A 23,609-nucleotide genomic window follows, 5' to 3' on the forward strand; every position below is an offset into this window, starting at 1 on the left:
TGAACGCACAATACGTCGAACCCTGAAGCAGATGGGCTACAGAAGCAAAAGACCACACCGGGTGGCGCTCCTGTCAGCTAAGAACAGGAAACGGAGGCTACAATTCGCACAGGCTCACCAAAATTGGACAATAGAAGATTGGAAAAATGTTGCCTGGTCTGATGAGTGTCGATTTCTGCTGTGACCTTCAGATGGTAGATGGTCAGAATTTGGCGTAAAGAACATGAAAGCATGGATCCATCTCTCCTTGTCTCAACGGTTCAGGCTGGTGGTGGTGGTGTAATGGTGTGGGGGATATTTTCTTGGCACACTTTGGGCCCCTTACTACCAATTGAGCATCATTTAAACGCCACAGCCTACCTGAGTATTGTTGCTGACCATGTCCATCCCTTTATGACTACAGTGTACTTCTGATGGCTACCTCCAGCAGGATAATGCACCATGTCACAAAGCTCAAATCATCTCAGACTGGTTTCTTGAACATGACAATGAGTTCACTTTACTCAAATGGCCTCCACAGTCACCAGATCTCAATCCAACAGAGCACCTTTGGGATGTGGTGGAACGGGAGATTCGCATCATGGATGTGTAGCCGACAAATCTGCAGCAACTGCGTGATGCTATCATGTCAATATGGACCAAAATCTCTGAGGAATGTTTCTAGCAAATTGTTGAATCTATGCCACGAAGAATTAAGGCAGTTCTGAAGGCAAAAGGGGGTCCAACCCGGTACTAGCAAGGTGTACCTAATAAAGTGGCCAGTGAGTATAACTTGGGATTTTAGATTTGTGACTCCTAGAACTTCTAGATTTCTTCTATTGTAAATATAACTTTCTTTTTTTACGTACAATTACGCTATTCATTGTAAGATATATGTATATGTGTATATATGTGTGTGTGTGTGTGTGTGTATATATATATATATATATAGCATATTGCAAGCTCTCTCTCTCTCTCTCTCTCTCTCTATATATATATATATATCTTACAATATAAAATGCGTTCTGAAAACATGAAGGTCGCTATGGAGTGTTTTTACTTCGGGGGAAAGCAAGCAGCCTGTCCCTACAGACGCCAAAGAACAGGATTCAAGATGCCGCAGTTCTAGAGAACCATGCCGTTCTCATTAGTAAAGAATTAGTGCACCGCTTTACATGGCATCAGTAGGCCTCCACTAACTGCATAATCATTGTATTAGCATTTTTTTAATGCATAAATCATTAATTTAAAGCTAAAGAGTTTATAAAATCCCATTTAAGCCATAGACTTAGTATAAAAAAAATAATAAAAATTAAAAAAAATTCTCAGTAGTTATAATGTACTCTAATGCGATACTAGTACGCTTCACGAACGAGAGTGTCGCAACCAATGAAGTTTCACAATACAGAGGCGCGACTCTGATTGGTCAGTCCACGTGACCCGTGACAGCCAGTCGTCCAATGAGAGTTGAGGATGATGCGACATGAAATCGCACGTCTCCGTCTGATAGAAGCGTGAGGACGGTCTGGAGCGTAACGTGGGGGTAAGTCAAAGAAAAACATATTTCTTTTGTTGAGATAAAAGCGGGGGGCTTTTATGTCGTGGTTTGGAAATGATATATATGGTTTATAAGGCTTTAATGACTTAATCGCAATGTTTTGTGAGATTTCGAGCTGTAATAGTTAATGTGTTGACAGAGACATATGCTGCACATGTGCATGATGGGACATTTAACAGCCATGGACACATGCATGACAGCAATAAGACATGCAGTCTAGTGTCTTACTGCTGACCAGGCTTCTATTATCAGAGTTTCACTGAAAAAAAAACACATCAATGAACAAAAAAAAGGGCACAATTTAATATAATAATGTAATGTCATAATATAATATTCACGTTTTAATGAGAAATGGAAAAGAGACATGTAAGTGATTATTAAATTAATCAATAATTCATAAGCTGTGTTTTGCTGTGATGCACACTGTGTCAGATGATTAATAGCTAGGACTGACAGGTCCATTTGTTTTACAAACTACTCATTTCAGTATCATCCTCATCACTTATTTAATAATTAAAGCTACACTGGTGTTAGTCCTACTTTGTCAGCTTATAAATACAGAAAATACCTGTTAAAAATGAAATTTTTAATCAGGATAAAGTATGACGCTTTTTAATTTGAGCATGACATTAACTTGTCCTGTTTTTGTTTCTTTGCAAAATAGCTGAGGTGTGGAAATGGATAAAAAAGATGAAAAGAGTGAAGCCAAAGGTATGTTTTTGTGTCATTTATTTGCATATGATATACATTGAATAGAATTATGTGATTGTTATAAAGAGCTCCGTTATTTTATCTTTTAAAAAAGAAATATATATTTCATTATAGTTTATTTACAAAAAAAAAATTGCAATTTAATAGGGATTTAAACAGTAATGTCAAGAAATTATACATCTGTCTCTGAGAGATGTAAACCCACTTGGTGACATATATGCTAAAAATAACATTGGGACTTTCAAAAGTAATTGCTTTCATTTTTCCCCAAGGCAAAGGAGGAAATAAACCTTTTCAATCCGACAAACCAGAGGGCTTTTTACAAGTAGAAAGGTACGACACAAATTTATATGCATGACTTTAGAAAACCAAGATGATAAAGAAAGTCACAAACTTCATATCTGTAAAGTTTTGTACAATTGCTTTGAAGTTTCAAATCGTGTTATTTGTAAACATTTGTGAAGTTTACTAAACTTGTGTTTTGCAAACATCTGTAAAGTGTCATAATGCTGTTAAAGTCTTGTTTTGCAAACATCTGTAAAGTGTCATAATGCTGTTAAAGTCTTGTTTTGTAAACATCTATGAAGTGTCATAAACTTGCCTTTCAGCCGTTAAGCTCTATAACTTGTTTTAATAAGCATATATTTAATCAATTTGATTCGTAAACACCTGTAAAATGTAGTTATGTTTTGTGAACATCTAAAAAATGTCATTGTTTTATAAACTTGCGTTTCTTCTGTTAAGTTCTGTAACTTTGTTTTTTAGTAAATGTCTGCCAAGTTTCATAAACATGTCAAATTTAACAAGCATCTGTAAAGTGTCAGAAACTTAAGTTTGCTAAAATTGATCGATGATTATGAAACTACAGTCATTTACTAATGACTGATGGACATCAAGTTTATGACACTTTACAGGTGAGTTTCATCTGTTAAGTTCTGAAAATTGTTTTACGAAATATTTGTAAATTTAACAAACTTGCATTTTGTAAACATCTGTAAAGTGTCATAAACTTAAGTAAGCTAAATGTGAAGTTTACTAAAAAATGTACAACATTTAACAGATGAAACAAGAATTATTAAATTATTAAAATTATAACATTTAACAGATGAAACAAGTTTATGACACTTTACAGATGTTTTCAAAACACGAGTTTCATCTGTAAAGTTCTGTAGCTTGTTGTTTTAGGAAACTTCCGTAAAGTTTCATGAATGTCAAATTTAACAAACATTTGTTTTGTAAACGTCTGTAAATTTTTCATCTGTAAAGAGTTTAATCTGTTAAGCTCTGTAAACATCTGTAAGATTTCTATAATGTGTTTCATAAACAACTGTTAAGTTTTTTTTAACTTGTAGTAATGTTGTGTAAAACTGAGTTATCTGACTTTTGACTATCTAGAACACTGAATTTCCACCTTCTGCCCAAGACTGTAAAGAGAAGAGTTTATGCCTTGAAGAGGCTCCAGCTCCAGAGCGCCAACATAGAGGCCAAGTTCTATGAAGAAGTCCATGAGCTCGAGAGGAAGTATGCTGGCCTCTACCAGCCTATCTTTGACAAGGTATGCAAATGACTCTCTGTAATAGCAAGCATTCTGTTTAAACACGCTCTGTGTTTGGTCGGAGCTGGTTCATTGAAGTATTTAACCCCTCACAAACCTGGAACACTTTCTCCAGCATGAACGTTGACCTTCTGGCCTTGCTGTTTGCCTGTACAATACCAATGTGTGACCCTGGACCACAAAGCCAGTCATAAGGGTCAATGTTTTGAAATTGAGATTTATACATCATCTGAAAGCTGAATAAATAGCTTTGTTAGGATAGGACAATATTTGGCTGAGATACAACTATTTGAAAATCTGAGGGTGTAAAAAAAAAATCGAAATATTGTGAAAATCGCATGATGAAATGAAGTTCTTATCAATGCATATTAGGGCTGTGACGGTGGCAGATTTTTACCACCGCGGTGGTAATGGACCAAATACTGGTGGTGATGCTGTGTTAAAATTCCTTGACAGAAAAACAAACATGTTGATATTATCCGGTTTAAGGGAGGACCTCATTGGTGTTACAATGCTTCCAGCTGCACTGAACATGCGTTCAGATGGTGTGCTTGTTGCGCAAATGCATTTTAAGCAACCGTGGCCAGGTATCTTGCCTCAATATTCCACCACCAAGCAAGTGGGTCCTCTCGCAAATAGCACCTGGAAACGGCTCTTGAGATTTTAAGTGCTCGCCCATTTAACACTTAACGCACCGCAACAGCTAAAGTCTGTCTACACTGGATGTGACAAAGCGACCGTTAAAAATCATTTTAACTTCGTGTCAGTACGTCATGAATAAAACGAGGCATCAGTTTACTGTCGGGATTTGTTGTGCCGCACCCCATCCAGTGTAGACCGCATCACTGATTATAATGTATTGTGTTCTATTGACTATTGTATCTTGTCGTGCCGCGCAGCGCCTCTTGCGTCCTGTGTAGACACTGTGTAAAGGAAATGCCATGGAGTTTGAGGTAATTTGTGAATTTTGTGAATTGACAGTCTAAATAAAACAATTTACAGTTAAATGGTATATGCTATAAATACCGAATTCTATTGCAACTGTTACCCTCAATAAAAATCAATAATTTTGACCCATACAATGTATTGTTGGCTATTGCTACAAATATACCCCAGCGACTTAAGACTGGTTTTGTGGTCCAGGGTCACATGAGTGCTAAAGTCAGTCCAATAGAACGAATGTCCAACTGCTCTCATTCAAGCCTGGCCATTTCCTTGTCTGGAGACAAGCTGGTAGTTCAACTTTTACCCACACTGCATATAAAGGGAAACCAGCCTTCTTGTTACAGGCCTGTTCAAAGAGAGAGTTTCAAAACCAACAGAATTAATTGCTTTGGTTTTGTGTTACACACTTGTGTACGAAATGAATGCTACAAGTGTTTTGCCCTTGAAATTATGTCATGCATATGAAATGATGATGTTACGCAGCACAATGCTCCTTTATTCAGAGACGGGACATTGTGGCTGGCGCCGTTGAACCCATAGATGAGGAATGCGAATGGCAAAGTGACAAGGAGGAAGAGGATCTTGCTGTAAGTGGATATTTGTGAGAATACTGAAAAAATATATCATATCTGCTTTCTTGGCAAGGCTTATTTTGCTGGAAGCCCTGAGCTATTGAAAGTCCAATTTGAGGATGAAGTGATAATGGTCTATTTAACAAAATTATTTTCACCCACAGGAAGATTTGCTGAAAAAAGCTGCTCTGGAGGAGAAGCAGGTAGATTCAGCCGGGGCCGATGATCCGAAAGGAGTCCCGGAGTTCTGGCTCACCATCTTCAAACGTGTGGATATGCTGGGAGAAATGCTGCAGGTCGCATTACTTCTCTTTAATATCTTCACAAAGTAACGTTTGCAAGTAATACGTTTATATTGCAGTCATATTAACGTTTTGGACCTGTTTTTAGATTTGGGGTCATTTTTCTACAATTCCGGAAATGTTGGGACGTTTTTAAATTTGAATAAAATTAAAACTAAAAGACTTTCAAATCACATGAGCCAATATTTAATTCACAATAGAACATAGAGAACATAACAAATGTTTAAACGGACAAACTTTACACTTTTATATACTAAATGAGCTCATTTACAATTTGATGCCTGGTACAGGTCTCAAAAAAGTTGGCACGGGGGCAACAAAGGGCTGAAAAAGCAAGACATTTTGAAAAGATTCAGTTGGGAGAACATCTAGCAACTAATTAAGTTAATTGACATCAGGTCTGTAACATGATTAGCTATAAAAGGGATGTCTTAGAGAGGGAGAGTCTCTCAGAAGTAAAGATGGGCAGAGGCTCTCCAATCTGTGAAAGAGTGCGTAAAAAGATTTTGGAATACTTTAAAAACCACGTTCCTCAACGTCAAATTGCAAAGGCTTGGCAAAGCTCATCATCTACAGTGCATCATCAAAAGATTCAGAGAAACCGGAGAAACCTCTTTGTGTAAGGGACAAGGCCGAAGACCTATGTTGGATGCCCATGGTCTTCGGGCCCTCAGACGACACCGCATCACTCATCGGCATGATTCTGTCTAAATGGGCCCAGGAATACTTCCAGAAACCACTGTCGGTAAACACAATCCACCATGCCATCTGCAGATGCCAACTAAAGCTCTATCATGCAAAAAGGAAGTCATATGTGAAAATGGTCCATCAGCACCATCATTGGACTCGTCTGGCCATCGAACATTCTTGTTGGAAATCACGGACACCGTGTCCTCCGGGCTAAAGAGGAGGGAGACCTTCCAGTGTATTATCAGCATTCAGTTCAAAAGCCAGCATCTCTGATGGTATGAGAGTGCATAAGTGCATACGGTATGGGCAGCTTGCATGTTTTGGAAGGCACTATGAATGCTGAAAGGTATATAAAGGTTTTAGAGCAACATATGCTCCCCTCCAGACGACGTCTATTTCAGGGAAGGCCTTGTGTATTTCAGCAGGACAATGCAAAACCACATACTGCAGCTAATACAACAACATGGCTTCGTAGTAGAAGAGTCCGGGTGCTGAATTGGCCTGCCTGCAGTCCAGATCTTTCACCTATAGAGAACATTTGGCGCATAATTAAATGAAAAATACGTCAAAGACAACCACAAACTCTTCAGCAGGTGGAAACCTATATCAGGCAAGAATGGGACCAAATTCACCAAAACTCCAGAAACCCATAACCTCGATGTCCAGACGTCTTCAAACTCTTTTGAAAAGAAGAGAAGATGCTATACCATGGTAAACATGCCCCCGTCCCAGCTATTTTGAGACCTGTAGCAGGCATCAAATTTGAAATGAGCTCATTTTGTGCATAAAATTTTAAAATTTCTCAGTTTAAACATTTGTTATCTATGTTCTATTGTGAATAAAATATTGGCTCATGTGATTTGAAAGTCTTTTAGCTTTCCTTTTTATTCAAATGTAAAAAAACATCCCAACATTTCCAGAATTTGGTGTTTAATTATATAAGTAATAAAACCGTAACCTTGCATTATAGTGAATTTGCCATGGTTTATGGCTGTTATTATGCTCAAATATGAACCATTGACCAATAATTATAAATTATTATTATTATACATTTTATAATAATAATAATAACAATCTCAAATTTGGGTTTTAATTAGAATTTTCATAAAATAAAAATTTATCAAATTTATTAGAAAGAAAAAATAATTTTCCTGTTGGCGCTGGTAGCCTAGTGGGCAGCCCGTTGACATGTAGCGCCATTGCGCTTCGGGCATCGCGAATTCGAGTCCCGGCTCACAGACTTTTCCCTCTCTCTCTCTCTCTCTCTCGCTCTCTCTCTCTCTCTCCCTCTCTCTCTCTCCCTGTGATTCAGCACCTTCCCCAGTGCTGAATCCATGCTGCCTTGGTTTAACCATTCTGGGATCTTTTTGTTTCCTGTAGGAACATGATGAGCCAATCCTGAAACACTTGCAGGACATCACTGTGAAGTTTTCTGAGCCTGGACAGCCGATGGTTTGTCAAACAGCTAAACAAGCTTCTGTTTACTACTGACGTTTTTTAACAAATAGATACAGGTTTTTAATACGGTTCAATTGTTTGTCAAAACAGAGTTTCACGTTAGAGTTCCACTTCGAGCCCAACAGCTACTTCAGTAACACGATCCTCACTAAAGTCTACAAGATGAAATCCGAGCCGGACGCAGCAGATCCATTCTCATTCGAGGGGCCGGAGATCATAGACTGTGAAGGGTAAGATGGAGAAATGACCTGTATATATACATGCATACAAGAGGTGAAAAGGCTGCATTTATTAAGCAAAAAAACTCTTTGTGAAATATTATTAGGGTTTCAAATTTTTAATTTTTTTATTATTGGGATGTATGTTAAAATGGAATTTATTCCTGTGATGCAAAGCTGAATTTTCTGTCTTCAGTGTCACATGATCCTTCAGAAATCATTCTGATATGCTGAATTGCTGCTCAAGAAACATCTTGTGCTGCTTAATATTTTATTTTAAATCATGATATACTACCATGTAAAAGTTTAGGGTACTTAAAAAATAAATAAGAATTATAATTAATACTTTTATTCAGCAAGAATGCATTAAATCAGTAAAGAAATGTATAATTTATAATATTTATATTTCAAATAAATGCTATTCTTTTAAACTTTCTATTCAACAAAGAATCCTGAAAATCAAATATATTAAGCAGCAAAATCTGTTTTCATCAACAATAACTATTATTAATAATTGAGCACCATAATAATTGATAATTAAGTAGCAAATCAGCATATTAGAATGATTTCTGAAGGATCATGTGACACTGAAGACTGAAAAAGCAGCTTTGATCACAGGAATAAATTAGCCTACATTTTAAAATCTATTCCAATAGAAAAGGGTTTTTATTGCATTTTTGTTCAAATAAATGCAGCCTTGGTGAATATAAAGAGACGTCCTTCAAAAACATGAAAAATTATTGCAAACCTTAGACCAGCAGTGTCATTTTTCCAAAAATATGTCCTACTCGGATTTTGCATAAATGGCACCTTGATTCAGTTCTTTACATAAATCTGGATTACCAGTGTTTCTAATTGCTGCATTTTTCATTGTTTTTTTTTTTTTAGTTGTAAGATTGACTGGCACAAAGGCAAAGACGTGACCATCAAAATTATTAAGAAGAAGCAGAAACACAAAGGCAGAGGGACGGTTCGGACGGTCACCAAAGAGGTGCCACAGGATTCATTCTTCAACTTCTTCAATCCGGTTAAAGGTAAGAGAAAATGCGGTTTCCCAGACAGAAGAACAGAGAATCACCATTAACAGCGCAACAAAAGACTAAGCCTCATCCAGTTTGTCAAATAAACCTAATCGTTTACTATTATGCAAGTGTGACACAGACTGAGTTATGCCATCCTCTTTGTATGAATCAGTTAGACTGAAATCTTGGGATTAATATAATTGAGCGCGTTTCCTGACTTGAAGTGTGAGAACTATCTGGCATGAGAAATATCAACAATATCAAACACTTAAATTCCTTTGGAATTCTTTTTTTTGTGGGATAAGTGTTTAATTGTAGTATATTTGTGTGCAAATGTACTTTTTTAGTGTCTTCTGGACAGCAGGGGGCATCACAAGTATGTGATAGGTATTTTGTCTGAATAGATGGGACAAGCATCCACTTGGTGGCAAATCTTTCTTCCTCAGAACTGTTTTGTTTGTAATGCGAACGGTCTTCCTCCAGGGGCCGCTTGATAACTGAATCTCCCATTGAGCTCCATTCAAATCTGACTTATTGGAGACCGTGAAATGCATGATCATTTGAATCGATTAATTTGACAGATTTTAATCGGCAAACAAATGGAAATCCATCTGAGCAGTTTTTATACACTGATTTTTAAAAATCAATGTCCTGAGAAAAGTATCAGGTACAATGTTACTACAGCATCTCTGTGCATCTTCAGCTGCGATGCATCTGGATATGACATTTTTAATAGTTATTGCATTGAAGCATCTATTATTTGACCAATTAAGGACAAACCGTATAGTGTCACAGTAATTTTCTCAAACATTTAATTGGTTGTCAAATTATTCTTTCTTCATAATTTAATGTTGATTTAAACTGATGTATTTTAGTGAAGACAATGTTTGCTTGTTGAACTGTCAACAAGGTGTAGGTTTGCATATGTCTTAAACAAAGAATGAAAATAGGAAACTCAGGAAGTGACAGAGGAGAACAAATAAGGTTCAGTGCGTTGTGATTGGCTGATTTTAGAAGGAGTGTGGTTCAGGAAAAATCAGAATAGTCTTTTGTAACATTTATACACTACTGTTCAAATGTTTGGGGTCAGTATTTCTTTTTTCTTTTTTGAAAGAAATTAGTATTTTCAGCAAAGATATGTTAAATTGATAAAAAGTAAAAATTTGTGTAACTATTTTAGTCACTACTATTTTGAATAAATGCTGTTCTTAACATTTTATTCATCAAAGACTCCTAAAAAAAAAAAAAAGTATCACAGGTTCCAAAAAATATTAAGCAGCACAATTGTTTTCAACATTAGTAATAATAATACAGCATATTAGCATGATTTCTGAAGGATCATGTGACACTGAAGACTGAAGAGTAATGATGCTGAAATTTCAGCTCTGCATCACAGGAATAAATTACATTTTAAATTATATTAAAAGAAAAAAAAAATGAAATTGCAATATTTCACGATTTTACTGTATTTTAGATCAAATAAATGACCATAAGAGACTTCTTTCAAGAACATTTAAAATCTTACTGATCCCAAACTTTTGAACAGTAGTGTACATAAAGGAAAAAGCTAAGATTTCTGAAATAGCACTAATAAACTAAAGGTGTTTTTAATACACACTAAATATTTAAAGGCTAATTCTAAGCAGTTTGAATACATGCATTTTGAAAATATAATTATTGAAATCAAATCAAATAAATGCAAATTGTTAACATAGTAGTACATAAGTTACTTTACCACGATTTTTTAAATGTGCAGAAATCGTTTCATTTATGCATGACTGGCAAATATGCATTACATTAAGTTTATTAATCAATGCTAAAAAATTAGATATGCAATTCACTTTAAGCCGCCTTTTTTAATTTTTTTTTGAGAGTGTCTCATTCATGCAGGTCACCAGAAAAGCAGGGATTTTGCTTCTTCCTGTAATAGCTTCTTCAGTTTAATAACCAAACACCGTGTCATATAAACTTATCCCGCCCACCTGTTTTTTTTTTCCTCCCTCCTCCTGTCTCCCAGCAAAGGAATGCCAGTTGAATTTGTATCTTCAACCACCATGACATTGTTGCTTCTCCTTCAGCTCAATCACCCTTTCCAAAAATGCTAAGAATTGAATGCTTTGCATTTTAAGCGGGATTTTTCCCATCAGCTCCCTCTGATGGAGCGACAGGTAAAGAATGCCGCCCGTCCTGCACACAGACTGTGGGAAAGAGACGCTCTCACCGTCTCACCGTGTCACCGGATGTGTGTAATTTATCTGTTACTGAGGTGATTTCCACAACATTCCCGTCTGAGGTGCGGCACTTACACTGAAATGGCAGCAGTCTGGCTGTAACTGATGTAATGCTTTCAGGGCTTGATGGATTTCCGAAAAGACGTCTCCTTCAGGCCAGACTTTGATCAGCTCCTTTAAAAAAAAAAAGACTTTCATTTGCATGTCTGAATCTCACAAAACCTGTCAGGGACAAGTCTGGGTCATATTTCACCTTAAATGGAAAGAAAATGAAGCCTGTTTTAGGACTATGTGTGTGTGTGTGTGTGTGTGTGTGTGTGTGTACACATACATAAATACGTGTGTATGTGTATATGTATATATATTTGAAGTGGATCAAAACCTTTCATAAAAGTTGTCCTAAAACCAAAACGATGCCCGTTCTTGTCTTAGGACAACTTTGATTAACGTTTTTGATCCACTTCAAATGTTGACTACTATATGCATGCATGCTATGTTTGCATATGTAAAATGTATATTATTTTAATATATAAAAAAACCAACGTATTACATAATTACAAAAAACCATCATGATATATTGCAATGTGAATTCAATTGAAAATGTAGTTAATTATATTTTCTTTTTATGGTGGAATTTGTGGCAAAATGAATAATTTTTTCTTTTCTTTTCTAGATTTGCCTGATGGAATGGTGAGTGACGTTCTGCGCTCTGTGTTTTGTCATGTTTGTTAACATCTGAATCAGGGCCGTATGCAGCACACGTCTTTTAGCTGCCTACACAAACACATACAGCTCAATCCTCCTCTGCGAGTTTAGAAAACACGCCACCAACAAGAAACATCTAAAGAGTTCCTGCGTCAGTAACGGTTAACTCGTCGTATAGTAACATGGCAGCTTAAAAAAACACAAGCACAATCATTGCACAGTGACTTCTCAGTTAGTGCTCAATAACATCTCTAGGTCACAATATTGAAAGTATGGCATTAGTAGATGCTATTTTCAGTCAGTAAGTTTTTAATTCAATAATTTACTGGAAAAACTTCCATCGGATGCTCATTGTGTCTGTTTGTGTCCAGGATGAAGACTTGGACTTCACTCTAGGTACAGATTTTGAGATCGGACACTTTTTCCGAGAGAGGGTCATTCCCAAAGCGGTGCTTTATTTCACTGGAGAGGCCTTAGAGGACGACGAGAGTGTACGTCTGCTCTTTTTATTATTACTATCACAAGGAAATCTGTGACTGACTATTGATTCAACAACAAAAATAAATAAATCTGAAAATATTTAATATATATTTTGATGTATGTATGCTTTACATTGGCTTAAATTATAATAAAAGAGTTATTTTATTGGATTTAATTTTGTGCTAAGACTCCTGGAACTGGTCACTTTTTAATAGATTTTCACAATTTTAAATAAAAAATAATGGACAAAAAGAGCATTAACATCTATGTGTGATGTCGTTTAATTTTATATTGGCACCGAAATAATATTGAAAATGTTTAATGTATCGCCCAGACCCTCTGTAAAATAAAATATTACATATACATTATAAAATAAATGTAATTCTATGCTGATTTGCAGTATGAAGAGGAGGATCTTGAAGAGCGAGAGGAGGAGGTGAGAATCCTTTTATAGACACATTTATTATTTAATAATAGTCCAAATTTATGGGCAATTGCAGTGTAACAGCAGATTATTATGTGTCATTCAGGATCTGGATGACGAAGGTGAAGAAGAGGATGAGGGAGATTTTGATCCCACGGTGAGCTTCAAATAATGTTCGACTATCATTATCAAAAAGCAGCATGTAATTAGCTGGGGTTATACATTCAAATTCATCACAAATTTGAGAAGTTCTGCTGGGATTGTAGATTGTTTTTGAAATAAAATACCGGCATGCTAGTAGATACTGTGTGCTGCTTGCTATTTTTTTCTATATACTTATATGAAACTGTATAAAATATGCAGCAACAAATTAGTATGCCACACACAACTTACTGGTTACTGTGTATATTATGTACAATTTTATGTAAATAGGTTTCCACATTTGGCAGATATTCCAGTACGTTGCATTCTGGGATACAATATTCCCGCTGTGTGCTCGGTTGTATACTGCACATGTTGTGTGCTGTGCACCGTGTACATACTGCATACTTCACAGTTGTAGTATTGTATTCCAAACATAGTCGTCTCTGAATCACTGCATTGAATACATCCTTATTGCTGATCTGGGTTTGATTGAGGTGGTCTGGATTGAAAGCATTAACTTGTATAGTGCTTCATGATCAGCTGCATGCCTGATGTGTAAACCTGTGTGTTTGTCCCTCCACTTCCCCTTTACAGGCATAATTCATTTCTCACTTCATGCATTTCTAGGTAAGAGACACCTGAAGGGACGTGGCGCTATTTCCAATCTATCTTTTGATCCGTCTTCCCTTAATTGATATAGTCTTTCTCCTCTGCTTTTACTCTTATGTCACTTTCACATGAAAGGTTTGTGTGCACATTAAGTTTGGCTTGAAAATGGCGGATTTTGTTTCGTGTGAACACGGCGAAACTATGTAACTACTATTAATTACGTATGATTTGCATGTTTTGTTCACATATAGGTGCTAAACACTTTGATGGTAAAAGTATTTTGCAAACATACCGTGGTTTGAAACAACTTGAAAAAGTGAAAATCGATCAGCCAGGAGCACGCAACTATAATGTATAATTTGCATTTTTGTTCGCAAATAGATGCTAATTGAAAATAGTAATACAAATAAATGTAATTGAAGTGAAATACTTTCTTCAATGATAAATACAAAGTATTTACCATTGCCGAACATCAACAATACCTGCCAACTGAACATAGTTCAGCTCAATACTACTAGAGAGTGTTTACTATGGTGAACTGCAGTTTGAAACGACCTAAAAAGTGTGAAAGCAGATCAGCCAGGAGGATGCAACATTCGAATTTGGAATTGAAGAAACGAATGAAAGTGTGAAAATGACATTTAAGACTAAACTTCTCAACTCCCACTCACTAAATTAATCTTACAGGTGAAGTGTGTAATTATTTTAATGTCAAAATACATATTAAGTGGTCAGACATATCAATTTCTGGCTTAATAGTGTGCAGAAGTCTGGTTCTGGAAGTAAAAATGCCATTAATTTTCTCCATGGGAAAATTTATTTTTGCAGATAACGTTTTTATTAAAAATTTTTACCGATTTTTCCAATTTTGTTTAATCCATTGGTTTACATTATTTCAACTCCTGTTTTAAATAAGTGTTTAACAGTGGAGTCCTTGGTGAAAAATACACTACTGCTGTGCAGAAAATTCCACCAATCAGAGACTCCCAATGAGCAGATCTTATACTTTTTGTCGGATTTTCAAATACTTTTTTGCTTCAAATAAAAGTTTGAAGTAGCTGGTTGGTTTTCATGGCTCATAATGCTTTTTCAAGCATTATTTTTAAATCCATATGGGGAAAAATGAACAAAAATACTTCCGGAACTAGCGCCACTAAAAAAGTGGGCAGGCACTTATACACTATAGTGTGGTTTTGGGGCGAGGCCAATTTGCAACCAATGGCAGATGGGGGCGGAGCCAAAACCTGTTCGAAAACATTAGTATTGCTATTACGGATTATGCAACTACTGGTGCAGAAATTACACACTTCACTTTTATCAAACAAAGCATGTATTTATAAACCAAATCATTACTTTCTGTTGGGCAGTGCCTGAAATATTCATAACTCCTATCTTTTATCTCTGTCTTGTTGTTTCTGCAGAAAGACCCTCCTCCTGCTGAGTGCAAACAGCAGTAAGACTGGTGAACAGACAGCCACGGCACAACTCAGCTGTCTGTCAGACAATTAGACGATGTGGACGCAGGCCTCATTTCCTCTTGGACTCGCCACACTAATGCAATAGGAAACCAAACGCTGTTTAGGAAATGCATGTTTGTTCTTTTGTTTATTTCTCTACTGTTTACTTTTACAGCGATGACCTCATTGTTCTCATAAGTTGTGTGATTTCGCACTCCAAAATTTAACCCTCAAAATGGATAATGTATAAAGACGAATGATTTCTTTTATTTTCTATATTCGAAACGTTAGATCTGGTATGCAAGAGGGTGCATGTGTTTTGAATTCTTAATGTCCGAATGCAACCATGGCCATTTTTGCCACATAGCAGGTTTTTGGACACTCCCCAGATGATATGAGCTCCCAGGCGTCGTCTAGTGTAGCATTACTCAGGGTTTGTTTGCCAACAAAATGAACCTGCTGTCTTCACGAATCTGACATAACTTAAATTTCCGATATAGCTGTTACATTGTAGTTACGAAAGTGTTTTGATGTGGATCGTCCAGCTCAGTGGTAGCCGAACGATGTGGATTGTGGTTATAGAATAGTTCTGATTCATCTCCAGGGTTGGGTGTCATCGAATTCCCCATTCCTGCGTGACGTAATGCATATTTATGCCATACACGTTGACATGGGATTTCAATTGTATTTTATTTCACAATGTGGTTATGTGTCAAGTTGCTTTCATTCATGCACAGAATTGCATCAGTATTGGAAATGTTAACGAGCAGATCCTAAAGCCATTGCAGGTTTACTCTCCGTTTGAACCGTGTGCGAGCCGTAGCCTTATCTGGAACTGCTTTGGTTTGTAATGCAGCATTGTTTCCATTTTGTACAAAATAGACAAAAAGATTCTATTAAATGTTGTGCGACATGATGCCGCAAAGTCTTGCTCTTTTTTGTTGTTGTTGTTGCAGAACATGAACATAATGTTGCATAACTGTGAAATCTGACAGTTCTCACCTGGTGGATAAAGCTGGAAGAATTGAGCCATTTATAAGGAACTGAATATCACAGGTAGGCTGTCAGTAAGCAATCACCGAGAACACCCTAGCATCCAAATATCAATGCTTTGACGACCACCTAAAACACTTCAGCATAATGGCGTCGGATTTTGCTCAGGTAAACACAGTTCACATTGAGAACATGTAAAAACATTTAGAAGATCTGTTGAACGTGACCTTTCTTTTCTCCACACCTCGTTAAACTAGTTTTACGCCTTATTTTGTCCTGTTTAAGAGAAATATAATGCTTGAAATGACCGTGGAAATCTATAATTATTCTGTGCGCGTAATTAGGCGGAAATTAGAGCGGGAAACCGATCCCCACCGAACCAGATTCCAGAAAGCGTCAGCTATGTGAGGAATCTCAACACTGAGACTACTTCACCAATGTGAGGCTGCTTTGTGTGAAATACTTGCTGGCATTCTCTTAGTACTTTCTCAAGTGTGTAATCCGCTGGTTTAGATTCCAGAAAGCCGGATCGGTTCTGTGTGGGATCAATCCCACTTTCGCACCTCCCGCTCTGGTTTCTTTCGCGAGTTCGGGGATGTTGTTCAAAATGATCTCGAAATCTTGCTATACTTCAGAGTAGAATGAGGAGAATTTGTCTCCTGCTTTTTTTATCATCATGGCACGGTTGGAATGACGTTATCGGCATTCTAATGTTGTGATGCTTAAAGGCATGAAAGAGATTAGAAAAACTTCTCACGGTGTGATATGCAAACGTCAGAATGTCTCTGATTTAAAGATGCATTACATCTAAAAAAATGAATAATTTTACAAATGTATTTCAATTATATAAACCCACATTTGATGAAGATTTAAGTCCTTTCAGAAGGATACAAGCTGTATTTTACATAAGGGTGGTCCTCATGATCAGCCTAATACTATTTATTTTTATCCCTGTGACGCACTATTTTTTTTTAGAAAATGTTGGTTACAAATTAAATACTCTATAGTAATGCAATGTTTATGACGACATTAGCTTTTGTGATAGGCTACTTCCTCCACACCAAGAGGTGTCAGTATAGAGTCCAAAACGAATTTGCATATTACACTTTTATGGGTTAATAATGTTGAATTGTTTTTGTGACTGGTTGTATACGAAATCATATTTTATGGGTAGACGCTTTTAGCACACAACAGCAAAAACTAAATGAAGTAGTACTTTGCACTACACAGTGTACCATCAATTTTTATAGTTACAAATTATAACAGACCGAACAACTTTATATGACGACAGAACAAAGAATCTGTTATCCAGTGTGTTCTGCGGTCTTGGAGAAAGGTCTAACACCCCCACAGTTTCAAATGTCATGTCCATTGTGGTCTCGGCTCCCTCCCGTCGCATACATGTAAACACTCTTTCTTTCTCACCCTCTCAATTTCTCTCAAATTATAATGGCACTTTCACTGTACTGGCACTTTCCACAAATAGGGCGCAAAAAATAGGGGGGTCACAGGGTAACAGGGTTGATTTAAACAGTTATATTGTTTCCACATTTAGATGCTATGTAAATATGGGGTATGGTAACCGGTTTGATACTGTTTAATACTATATTAATGTTGCCACTTTTTAAACTGTGTATCCAAATTGTTACTTCTAGTAATTTTATGGAATATGTTTATACATTTTATGGAATTATTTATTTTTTGTTAAGGGAGAAAGTCATGTAAAGTCACATAATGGCCTGGTTTCACAGACAGGGCTTGGACTAAGCCAGGATTAGATCATAGTTCCATTAAGACATTTAAGCAATTTTTATAAACGTGCATTACTGGGGTGCATCTTGAGACAAAACAAAGGCACTGATATATTTTAAGATCAATCAGTGCAAGTTTCTTTCAGTTGAAATAGCTCAGACTTACATTTTTGTATAGGACTAGGCTTAAGCCTTGTCTGTGAAACCCGGGGAATGTGTTATTTTGTTCATAATGTGTGATTAAAGTATTATTTTACATCTAATTTTAAATTGCACTGATCTGTGTTTTTGTATTGCTTTAAAGTAATGGATCTCCAATGTGTGCCCTATTCATGAAAAGTTGAATCCTTTACATTATCAAGACCCAGAAAGCCTTCTGTTTGTCTTTGAATTTTATGTGTTTGTCCTCAGTGGATTAACACCACTTCACACCAAAACTCAAGAGCTTCAAGTCTTCAAGTCCTAAATCCTTCCCTCACACTTGACGGCGACCTTACGTTCTTCCCCAGCTGCCCTTGCAGTCTTACTGCCTTTGCCTTTTATGGCTGCCCGGTTTGCTTGACCAGCCCTCACTGGAACCACAGAAACTCTAGTGTGAGGTCCTTTAATGTCCCGCAGCGGAAATAACCACCACTTAGAGCTCAACAGAGAGATTTGTGTTCTGTCTCGGATGGGCGGCCTTAAAATAAATGCTTTATTGTAACATGTAGATGTCTGATAATGCAAGGAGGCGCCGTATCTCCAACTGCACTAAATGACTTCACTGTAAGACAGAAAGCAATGAAGAAGTGTTATTAAGATCTTTGTTATGGAAAATGATATACCAGTTATTCATATTGTCTCCATCTGGTAGTTCTGGTACGTAAATCCACATCCCACCATATTACCGTGCACAGCTGCCATGGATGATGCTGTTTTATCTCTGCTGACAGTTACCATCACTGGGTATACAAATACATTACTACTGTGTACAGTATGTTCTCACAGATTTAAACACAGCACAACTCTGTCTGATTATTTCTAGGGCTTTTTGGTCTCCATCCAGGGCTACATTAACGCAGAGGCTTACCTGGGATTAAGCCCAGGGCCCAAAGGCTAAAGAAGGTCCCCACTGCTGTATGGCATATTGAGATTGATTACCACAGTTTACAGCGTATTGGCTACAGAGGCCAATTTAGGCTTTTTTGTCCATGCAATCTTAATGAAGGCTCTTTATTGTCAACTCGTTGTTTGATGTAGACTCTTTAACATCCACAGAATCTTTCCATTGTACAAAAGGTTATTTACTGTGAAAAAAATATATATAATATATAAACAAAGGGGATTTGATTTGACTTGACAAGTCCTGTTTTTTTTTTTGGTCCATAGTGACCTCAAATTATCTTCTTTTGTGTTCTGCAAAAAATCAAGCAGGTTTTGAATGACATGAAGGTGAGTAAATGATAACCAAACTTTCATTCTTGGGTGAATCATCTCTTTAGTTAATTTTTTTGTTTTACCCTAAATGGATTAAAAGGACAAATATAATTAATTAGCCTTACATAATATCTGCACACGCTTCATTGATGACCACTGAAGCTAGAATGACTTTCACAGCAATAATCTCAGAAATAAATCAGTCAGTTGGTAATGTTAATTAATTCATGTCAGGGCTTCTTATGTGCTCATATTAAAACAATAGTGAAGTATTACTTGCTTGACATGCTCTATAAAAAGCAGCTTACAATAAAACTCGAGGAACAGGCCTTCTAGGCTTAACCAGTGATTAAGTGTCTTCCACAATCTACTTCATAAATCACTCTCATCTGGGAATAAAATGAAAATGGCCACCAGTTCAGATCCTCTTTCACCAATTCATGTTTATTTAGCCATTCTGCAATGTCACTGCTCTTCTCATCTCTGTGAGATGCGAAGTATGCAAAGCTTGTTTGCATTGTGAAAAAGTAAAACTGAGATTGAGAGAGATAAAAAGGAACATGCACCTAAACATTGTATGTTGTTAGTGTGAACTCTGTTAATACTGCTGCACACAATTTAATCAAATTATCTCTTTTAATGCTAACGATAAGTTCTCTAATCGATGTTAGTGATTTTACAGACTTTGCAAGGTATATTATAGTCATATTATGCTCAGGACACTGAGACACACCCACTTAAATCTTTCTGAAGGTTACAGTGAGTGTGAATGAAATGAATGAGGTTTGTGTGGAGGGTGTAGCAGACTTTATCTGATTCATGCATGAGTCTTTAAGCAGGTTAGGTATGTTAACACTTTAATAACCAGTTAATGCACCTTTATCTTTAGCATCTGAAATCTACAAGATTTCAATTTTGATTTAGAGCTATGCTTCAGACATTGCTACAATATTGACAATAATTGCTAATATAGGCTATGCTATTTGTTATATTTGTGGAGATTTTTTATTAAATCCAGCAAATTCTGAATCCATTCACTAAAAACATTATTCATTCAGTGACTCTTTAGGTAGGTAGGTTAACTTTATTGTCCTTAAAAAGGCAATTCTTTATGTAGACAGCAGTAAACATCAGTGAACATGCAACACCCACACAACACACAATATCCAACAAGAAAAAAAAAAAATAAAAAAAATAATAATTATAATAAATTATTTAAGAACGCTATTGCTGCCGGTACAAAAGAATTCTTATATCTATTTGATTTACACAAAGGGAGTTTAAGTCTCCGACCAGAAGGAAGCAATTGAAATTCATCACACAATGGATGGGTGATATCAGACAAGACTAACTGGCCCTTCTTAGTCACCTTATATTCATAAATTTGTGCGATAGTCCTTAACTCAGTTCCCACTATCTTACTGCATATTTTAACTATACTGTTCAACTTTCCCCTACTCTTTACATTCAAATTTCCATACCAACAAATCACAGAAAAACTTACAATAGATTCAATAAAACAAGTATAAAACATCTTCATAAAAGAGACATCCACATAAAAAGTTCGAAGTTTCCTCAAAAAATACATACGTTGAAGAGCTTTCCCTCTAATCATATCAGTGTTTGCCTCAAATTTTAGTTTATCATCAAACACAGTGCCTAAGTATTTATACTCCTTGACCAGTTCTACCTGATGCCCCTTAATGACAGCAGGCAACACAGGTACAATATTCTTCTTACGGAAGTCAATGTACATCTCTTTTGTTTTAGAAGCATTAATGTTTAGAAATGAAGCATCACACCATTGAATAAAATGGTCTACCACTGGACCATAACTCCCATCTGACCCAGTAAGGAGAGACACAATTACAGAATCATCTGCAAATTTAATAATGTGTCTCCCCTCAAAAACACTCCGACAGTCATCAGTATATAAAGAAAACAAGAGAGGGGACAGAACACAACCCTGTGGGGTACCAGTAGAAGACAACAATGCATTAGAGAACACCCCATTAACACGTACTCTTTGGGATCTACTAGTTAAAAAATCTACCAACCAACGCACAATATTTAAGTCTAAATTAAAATTTTCAACAAGTTTCTTCGCCAGAATATGGGGTTGAACACAATTAAAAGCGGAAGAAAAATCAATAAAAAGCAAACGTACATAATTATTTTTACCTTCCAAATGTTTTAGAATCATATTTAATAACGTACAAGTGGCATCTTCCACTCCTCTACCTGATCTGTACGCAAACTGCATAGGATCAAGTGCTGACTGTGTTAAGGCTAAAATCCCCTTCCTAACTATTTTTTCAAAAGATTTCATAACCAGGGAAGTGAGTGCAACAGGCCTATAATCGTTAAGAGAAATAGGATTAGTTTTTTTTGCAATTGGCACTACTATGGAGTCTTTCCAAGAACGAGGGACTTTAGAAAGTTGCATTGATTTATTAAAAATAAATGTACAAATCCCTGAAAGCTGCTCTGCACAATTCCTCAACAATCTTCCACTAATATGATCAGGACCTGGACTTTTCCTTACTTTAACCTGACCAAAGCAGCTACGTACATCAGCTTCACTAATTTGAAATTTAACAGCGGTGTCCAAAGTCACAATATTCCCACCATACTTCAACAATTCGGATGTAAAATCATGAATATCAAAACGTGTATAAAATAAATTAAAATCATCTGCTAATTCATGATCAGATTTCCCACCTAGAGTAATACTTTTTGTCTTCTGTTTAGTTCCAATTATCGACTTCACTCCATCCCAAGCTAAATGAGATTCCCCACTTATAAACATGGTTTCAACCTTATCCTTATACTGCAATTTGGCTAATCTCACCTCATTTCTCACCAGTTTATGGGCCTCTCTGTACCGAATGCTATCACCTTGTTTATAATAAATGTTTCTCAGATTAACCGCATTTTTAACTTGTCTAGTAATCCATGGTTTGTTATTCGGAAATACTAAACAAAGTTTATTTTTAATAACCAGATCTTTACAGAATACTATATAATTAGTCACAGTCTCTGTGAGATCATCTAAATCAGTACATACAGATTTAAAGAGTTCCCAATCGGTACATTCAAAGCATCCCCTCAGCTCTTGAATTGAGTCTTCCGACCACACAGGAACTAGTCTTTTCTCTGTTTTTTCCCTTTTCAGGACAGGTTTATAAGCAGGGGCCAGATAAACTACATGATGGTCAGACAGGCCCAAAGGAGCCCTCAAAAATGACTTATAAGCCCCTTTAATAGACCCATAACAGAGATCCAAATATTTCCCACATCTGGTAGGACAATCCACATATTGATCAAAATGGCTCAGTGATTTCTCCATTTTACAGTGATTAAAGTCTCCCATCACAATATCGGGTGCGTCAGGAGAAATATTTTGCCACCGATGCACCGTTTTACATAAAATGTCGGATGCATTTTTCACATTAGCCTTTGGGTGAATATATACAACAGTAATGAATATTTGTGGAAACTCCCTCGGCAAGTAAAAAGGGCGAAGTGATATCGACAACAGTTCAATATCAGGACTGCATACAGATTCCCGCAAAATCGCGGACTTGCACCAACGCTGGTTAACGTAGATGCATACACCTCCACCCAGGGTTTTCCCAGTCACAGCAGCATCCCTGTCCAATCTCAACGGGACACCAAAGCCCTCTATTTCCAAATCAGAGTCTAGGTCATGTTCTTTAAGCCAGGTCTCCGTCAGGGAAATAACACAAGCATTCCTGTAATCTGAGAGAAACCGAACGTTTGCTTGTAAATCGTCCAGTTTATTCCGGAGAGACTGGGCATTAGCTAGAATTATTGAAGGGAGTGGAATGCGATGTAGTTGCTGTTTTCGCAGTCTCTGACGCAGTCCCCCCTCTTTCCCCTTTTCCTCACCTTCTTACTGGTGTTCATCTCTGTGTGGGTGCGAGAAAGATCAGTCCTTAAGATCTCCGAAGGCCAGTCATGGGATTGATCCAACACAGTGTAATCAGAGACCCAACACTCCATAAGAAAGTCACGACTATAACGAAGCCGCTCTCCATTCCCACGCTGTCCTCTCACGAGGTATCCAAAGAGTAGCTAAATAATCAAGTAGTTCACAATCGTGTGATATATCATCATGACGGTTCAATAAGGGCAACGAAGTGAAGAACTTAATAGACACTTCAGGAACTTATACTCATGCAAACTCATACATACAAACAACAAACAACAGTGTTGCTACTTCGACGTTACTGCTTCTACAGGTCGCCACAGTGCAGCGCCCCCTCTAAGTTTAACCTTTATGCAGGTTAAATTATAACTGGCCAGTAGGTGGCGACAAGTGAGTCTTTTTGAGCGAGTCAACTGAACTCGTTCACAACCTAAACA

At 36.8% G+C, this 23,609-nt stretch overlaps 1 protein-coding gene across 2 annotated transcripts; it reads left to right on the plus strand.

The window, feature by feature from the left end:
• The first annotated feature begins 1,448 nt into the window (after positions 1 to 1,448).
• On the plus strand, positions 1,449 to 18,064 carry LOC306866436 (nucleosome assembly protein 1-like 4). 2 transcript variants are annotated; one of them, XM_079411652.1, is made up of 15 exons: positions 1,449 to 1,522; positions 2,202 to 2,248; positions 2,521 to 2,581; positions 3,644 to 3,803; positions 5,252 to 5,335; positions 5,485 to 5,616; positions 7,693 to 7,764; positions 7,861 to 8,000; positions 8,877 to 9,022; positions 11,915 to 11,931; positions 12,318 to 12,437; positions 12,827 to 12,862; positions 12,957 to 13,007; positions 13,589 to 13,621; positions 15,025 to 18,064. In XM_079411652.1, the coding sequence occupies exons 2-14, from the start codon at positions 2,215 to 2,217 to the stop codon at positions 13,592 to 13,594; spliced, it is 1,059 nt and encodes a 352-aa protein (XP_079267778.1). In that variant the 5' UTR covers positions 1,449 to 1,522; positions 2,202 to 2,214; the 3' UTR covers positions 13,595 to 13,621; positions 15,025 to 18,064. The 2 variants fall into 2 exon arrangements, with proteins under 2 accessions (XP_079267778.1, XP_079267777.1); XM_079411651.1 differs by lacking the exon at positions 13,589 to 13,621 and having other exon boundaries at positions 15,025 to 15,989.
• Positions 18,065 to 23,609: the final 5,545 nt, after the last annotated feature.

The sequence above is a fragment of the Barbus barbus genome (genome assembly GCF_936440315.1).
Source record: "Barbus barbus genome assembly, chromosome: 48".
NCBI classification, from domain to species: Eukaryota; Metazoa; Chordata; class Actinopteri; order Cypriniformes; family Cyprinidae; genus Barbus; species Barbus barbus.

What these genes read in the sequence shown, in the direction of transcription:
- LOC306866436 (XM_079411651.1), top strand. Translation starts at nt 2,215, where the DNA reads ATGGATAAAAAAGATGAAAAGAGTGAAGCCAAAG. An exon ending in ACCAGCCTATCTTTGACAAG is followed by an intron (nt 3,804 to 5,251) that starts GTATGCAAATGA and finishes TCCTTTATTCAG; the next exon opens with AGACGGGACATTGTGGCTGG. An exon ending in AGGGAGATTTTGATCCCACG is followed by an intron (nt 13,008 to 15,024) that starts GTGAGCTTCAAA and finishes TTGTTTCTGCAG; the next exon opens with AAAGACCCTCCTCCTGCTGA.